The 5,881-nt window shown below is 52.5% G+C and overlaps 1 protein-coding gene across 1 annotated transcript; it reads left to right on the top strand.

The window, feature by feature from the left end:
• Positions 1-625: 625 nt before the first annotated feature.
• SULT1C2 (sulfotransferase family 1C member 2) lies at positions 626-5,557 on the top strand. Its single transcript, XM_052648962.1, has 7 exons — positions 626-773; positions 1,048-1,173; positions 1,821-1,918; positions 2,414-2,540; positions 2,982-3,076; positions 3,223-3,403; positions 5,445-5,557. Exons 1-7 carry the CDS (start codon positions 626-628, stop codon positions 5,555-5,557), a joined length of 888 nt encoding a protein of 295 aa, XP_052504922.1.
• Positions 5,558-5,881: the final 324 nt, after the last annotated feature.

Here is a 5,881-nt window from a genome sequence, read left to right as displayed (position 1 = left end):
ATTTATATCTTATAGATTCTTTGTGAAACTCTATACCTGTGTTTATATACATACTATATTTATATGTATATTTATATTTATATTTGGATTTTTCTTTTCTGCTGTTGTAAACAAGATCCTTTCTACCACCATATCTTCATCTGTTGAGCTTGTACATGAACAATGCTCATGTTTTACATAATAAATTGGTACTCAGCCAAAAATAAATAAATAAATGAAATGCAGTGCTTTCTGAGGGTGAATTCACTCTCAGAAAGGAAGGAAATTCTGACACCTGCTACAACATGGATGGATCTTGAGGACATTATTGCAGGTCCTCAGTGGACAAGCACTGTCTGATTCCCCTTGTGTGAGGTCCCTGGAGGGGTCAGATCCACAGAGACAGAGCATAGAATAGTGGAGGCTGGGGACAGGGGAGGGGATGAGGAATTAGTGTTCAATGAGTGGTTTCACTTTGGGAAGATAAGACATTCTGGAGATGGTGGTGATGGTTGCACAACAATGAGCTTGCACCTACAAGTGGATAAAACGGTATAAGTGTCATGTTATGAATATTCAACCACAATTTTTCAAAAACCTCCTCTATTCTCTGCCCATAGGGACTGCCGTCTCATCCCCAGACCCCATGGCCCTGACCACGGCGGGGACACAGCCCTCACTAGGGGAGGTGGCGGGGATCCCCCTGCCGGCCACCACCGTGGACAACTGGCACCAGATCCAGGGCTTCGAGGCCCAGTCAGACGACCTCCTCATCTGTACCTACCCTAAGTCAGGTAGCTGTGGGCTGGGTAGCCAGGCTCCCTCGGGATCACAGTCTCTGGAGGGATGCCTGTGGGGGTCAGAGGGCCCTGCTCTCCTGCCCCAAGGACAGGCTCCTTGGGGAGCTTGAGCCCCTGGGTTTATGGGCTTACAGCTTTGGGGGCCCACCTGCTGGGCTGTGGGCCCTTGGGTGGGGGAGAGGTTGACCTGAACACCCATCAGTCTACCAGGGTGCAGGAGGCAGTTGTCTGACCAGTTCCTGCCTCTCATCTCTCCATCTGGCCACAGGGACCACGTGGATCCAGGAAATTGTGGACTTGATTGAGCAGAGCGGGGATGTGGACAAGTGTCAGCGGGCGGCCATCCAACACCGCCACCCATTCCTCGAGTGGGCCCGGCCGCCCCAGCCCTCCGGTGAATGCTCCTCCCCGCTGCCCCACCTCCGGCCAGGGCCCTGGTTACGACTAGTGACCCTGCATTGACCAATAGGTCATCTCCCAGAGCCCAAGGTCAGCTGCCAGCTCCTCCTGGGGGTTTGGACACAGGTGCCAGGACATGTGTCCTCATCACAGTATCATCTGGTCGGTTTAAGGATGCGGAGGTATTTGCATCAGGGTCTGATTCCCACACAGGAGCAGCTGCTTCTAGGGAGAAGGTTGTGCCTTCTTGATCTCAGGGACACACTCTCCCCCCACCCATAACACGTTGATCACACAGAGGCATGTGCCGGGTTGGTGTCTCCAGGGAGCGAGTAGAAGTCAGGACCCATAGGCCATCAGGGTCACGGTTCTCAGAGAGGAAGGAAACAGCCACTGGGCAGGTCAGTGGGGATGGGGGCCTGTGCTCTGGGACCCCTCTCCCCTGGAACTTGGCTCCTCATCCCCAAACTGAGCTCCTGCAGCTGCAGAGTGTGTGCGCCACCCACAGGTAAAGGTCACGGTCCCCCCACGAAAGCCCCCAAGAGCAGAAAGATAGGCAGGTGACCAACACTCTGGATAGAGCCCTGGACGGAAGTCCCCCTGTGATGCTTGTGGGACAGGGTCCTCCTCTCGACTTTAAAGGTGTGGAGAAGGCCAGAGCAATGCCCCGGCCCCGGGTGCTGAGGACCCACCTCCCCGCCCAGCTGCTGCCTCCATCCTTCTGGGAAAGCAACTGCAAGGTACCAACATCTCAGGACAGAGGGGGCAAATGCTCCAACCCCAAACATCCTCCGTCATGTGTGCTTCTCCACCTCCCCGGCTGAGGATCCAGGGTCATGGTTGAGATGAAACCCACGGGATGCTTGGTGGAGACAGCAGAGGTACTGAGCGAAGGAACAATAGAGCCCGTGAGGCCTAGAACATATCCACACTGTTGCCATGAAGCTGACCTCCAGGGAGAACAGGATGAAGGCATTTGGGGGCCATCACAGCTTCTGTCTGTCGGGAGGTCCTGGTTTCTGGATAAAGATTGTTCTAGGAGATCAAGGGGGCCACAAGGAATCAGCTACCTTGTGAGGAGGAGCCAGGAAGGAAGGCGGGGACCCTGGGGAGTGTGAGCGGCACAGGCCAGGTGAGCAGCAGGCACAGGCCCCCTGGGACAGCTCACCGTTGGTGACCCTGTGAAAACCACCCTCTATGCCACTTCACCCGCTCTCTACACTCTTTCCTTCAAGTTCCTCTATGTTGCTCGAAATGCCAAAGACTGTCTGGTTTCCTACTACCACTTCCAGAGGATGAACCGGACACTTCCCGACCCGGGCACCTGGGACCAGTACTTTGAAACCTTCATCAGTGGAAAAGGTAGGGGGCCCCCTCCCATCTCTCCACTACCACGGCCATGAGGCTCAGCCAGGTCCCCACACACCACGTGACCCCCCAGGACACTGAGTCCTCCCATGGCCACAGCAGACAACCCCACCAAATCTGGAAGCTTTTATTCCTGGCCACCTGACTGGCAGGGTCTCCCCTTTCCAAAAGCATCCCTGTCCCGTCATAAGGGCATTGTGATGACAGATAATATATGTGAAGCCGCATTGGTAGGCAGGTTGAGATAAATTCCCCTGAGGCTGCCCCATTCCGCCTCACCCCCCACGTCAAACAGGTCACAACTCATGGATGTATCTGGCTGGTAATCTGTTTCCCTCTCTCTCCAATGCACTTGAGGTCAATCACATCCCTGAGGATTGGAAGGCTTTGCAGGGCCCTGCATGGGCTCTCTGCTGTGTTCTCTGTGTCTTACAGTCGCGTGGGGGTCCTGGTTCGAGCATGTGAGAGGCTGGTGGGAGCTGAGAAACAACGTCCGGATGCTCTTTCTCTTCTATGAGGACATCAAGAGGGTAAGTAGAGGCCACGTGGGTAGAGATCACATCAGACCCAGCTCTGAGAGACCCTGGGCTACTTCCAGGCTGCATGTCTTGCAAGGGAACAAGTGTGACCTTCTGACATGATGCGCCCTTCCATTGCCATGTTACCCTCCCCACAGGACCCAAAGCAGGAAATTCAGAAGGTGATGAAGTTCATGGAGAAGAACTTGGATGGAGCCGTGCTGGACACCATTGTCCAGGAGACGACATTTGAGAAGATGAAGGCAAACCCCATGACCAACCGTTCCACGGCTCCCAAGACCATCCTGGACCAGTCCATCTCCCCCTTCATGAGGAAAGGTGGGTGGGCTGCACAGACTGCACAGAGATGGGTGTAAACCAAGTATTCTATCTGCCCAGTAGCATGGCTCCTGCCCTGCTGATAGGAGGGCGCTGGGCTTTACCAGTCCCAGGACAGTGCATCGTGCATCATGCCTGCTGCTGGAGGCCCTCAGAGAGGAGAGCTCACTGCTCCTTCGGGGGCCGGTCCAGATATCCTGGGGATGCCTGGCCTGAGACCTGGGACCCCGGCAGTAGCAAGGTCTGGGTCTTTGCTCCGAGGTTCTACACACACAAGATGAGGGCTTTTCTCCACCAACCAGCCTCCTGCCTTACTGCCCGTTGCTCCTTCTTCCTGCTTCGCAGTCTCTGCTCATCAGCCAGTCTCATCATAGCTGAACAGCATGACTTTCAATGGCAACTACTGCTCAGACCTACCTCCTTCCATCATACTTCTTCATTCCAATTCCTAAGAGAGGGATCCTAATTGGCCCAGCTCATGTTTTTTATGGGGGCTTCCCAGGAGGCTCAGTGGTGAAGAACCCACCTGCCAGTACAGGAGACCTGGGTTCAATCTCTGGGTCAGGAAGATCCCCCTGGAGAAGGAAATGGCAACCCACTCCAGCATTCTTGCCTGGAGTATCCCCATGGACAGAGGAGCCTGGCAGGCTATACAGTCCATGGAGTCATAAGAGTCGAACATGACTTAGCAATTGAACAACAGCAACGCCACAATATTTTCAAAGGGAAAAAATAAAACCCTTTATCACTGTTTAATTTTAAAAGTAGTATATGTGATTATAAAAACATAAGTTCGCATTTTAAAAGTTCTGTTTACCAAAAGCCTGATCCCCAAAGCCCCTCTGTAGCAGTTTTATCGACACAGCCTCAGCTGTGGGGGCCATTGCTCTGCAACTTCTTCTCTTCTTTCTTCACCCAGCTGGATTTCTTTTGCTGCATTTTCCAGTCTACAACAGCTTCCCTATTACTGAAACAAGCCAAGCAAATCCGCTTCTCTCCCTGGTAGTCTCGGGTAAGGATCTGGTGAGCTGCCCGGCTCTCAACAGCCCCTCCCCTCAGCTCTGCAGAAATACAGGCACCACGGTGAGAGCCAACCCCACAAAATTCAGGCAAGTCCCCCACACACATTCCTCACTAGAGTCTCAAATGCGCCACAAGGGCAGGGCACAGTGTGACCATGAAGCTCTCTTTGGGGGCTCATGTCCAGATGCATCATAACTCATCAACTCTTCCCCAGGAGTCAGACTCTCAGCTCTGGCTGTTTTCAGTCCTTGTCTTTGTGAATCACACTCCAGCAAACTGCTCTGTGCCTATGTTCTCACATCCTGATACTCTTCCTTCTCTTGCATAATTTTCCAGAAGAGGCACTGGTGGGGCAAAGAGTATTTCCCTCTTTTGAAGTTATTTTCATAGTCACTGTTGGGTGAAAAATAGTACCTCATTCATATTTTTCCCCCAAATCTTTTTCCTTTGGGCTGGAACTTACCTCCAGTGACCTGCAGCATACAATTAATAAGACTTGATAGATGAGTGCACACACGCAACCAGCACCCTAATCAAGCCTTAAACACCTTCCTGCCCACCAAGTCGCTTCTCCTGCCCCTCTCCAGGCCCTCTGCCCCCGGAGACGCTCCCTGTGCTTGTCCCTATCCCCACATCCATTGTGCCTGATCCTAGGCTCCCTTGAGCAAATCAGGCAGCAGACTGCCTTGTATCTGGAGTCTTTTACTCAGTGGACATTTGGAGATTCTCCCAAGTGGCCGAGTGTTAGAAGCGCATGCTTTCTCACTTCTCTGCGGCCGCCCTTCATGTGAACAGACCTCAGGTGGGGCCCAGTTGCAGCTCCTTTGGGTCGATTGTCCTCTGATTTAGGGGCTCTAACCTCTGATCAGGTGCTCTGGGGCGCATCTCAGCCAAGAGCAGCCAGAAGAGGGGTACTGCCAGGGACGTGGATGAGGCATTATGCAGGCACACATCCCTTCTTCACTTGGGTCACCAGGACTCCCAAGCAGTGATGCTCATCTGGGCTTTCCCCTTCCAGGAATCGTGGGGGATTGGAAAAACCACTTCACGGTGGCTCAGAATGAGAGATTTGATGAAATCTACAGGCAAAAGATGGAAGGAACCTCAATCAACGTTTGCACGGAGCTCTGAGTCAAATAGCAATAAAGAGGCAGCTATCAGGACACAGCCTCATCCTTCATCCTGACCCCAGAGCCTCGGAAAGCAGGCTGTCCACCAACTCGGTGCTCATCTCAACCATTCTTTCCAAAGTAAGAAACTAGATGGACTTATAAACTAAGTCAAATACAAGACTTGAATACTGCAAGGACTTTTAAATTTTCCATTATTCTGGAAAGTGCATCCTAGTTCTCTAGCCTGTGACATAATTATATCTTCAGTGTCCGTATGCAAATAGTTGGCTACATCTCTACTGAGAGTATGAAACCTCTGACGTCAGGAACTCCAGCTGTGCCT

The sequence above is a fragment of the Budorcas taxicolor genome, chromosome 11 (assembly GCF_023091745.1).
Source record: "Budorcas taxicolor isolate Tak-1 chromosome 11, Takin1.1, whole genome shotgun sequence".
In the NCBI taxonomy this organism is placed as follows: Eukaryota; Metazoa; Chordata; class Mammalia; order Artiodactyla; family Bovidae; genus Budorcas; species Budorcas taxicolor.
The sequence above is the reverse complement of the archived record's forward strand: the minus strand, read 5'-3'. Positions and strand labels throughout refer to the sequence as shown.

Excerpts from the sequence above, each read along its gene's own strand:
- SULT1C2 (XM_052648962.1), top strand. The coding sequence starts at position 626 with ATGGCCCTGACCACGGCGGGGACACAGCCCTCACTAGGGGAGGTGGCG. Across the intron at positions 1,919-2,413 it reads TCTGGGAAAGCAACTGCAAG|TTCCTCTATGTTGCTCGAAA; the intron begins GTACCAACATCT and ends CTTTCCTTCAAG. Across the intron at positions 2,541-2,981 it reads AACCTTCATCAGTGGAAAAG|TCGCGTGGGGGTCCTGGTTC; the intron begins GTAGGGGGCCCC and ends TGTGTCTTACAG.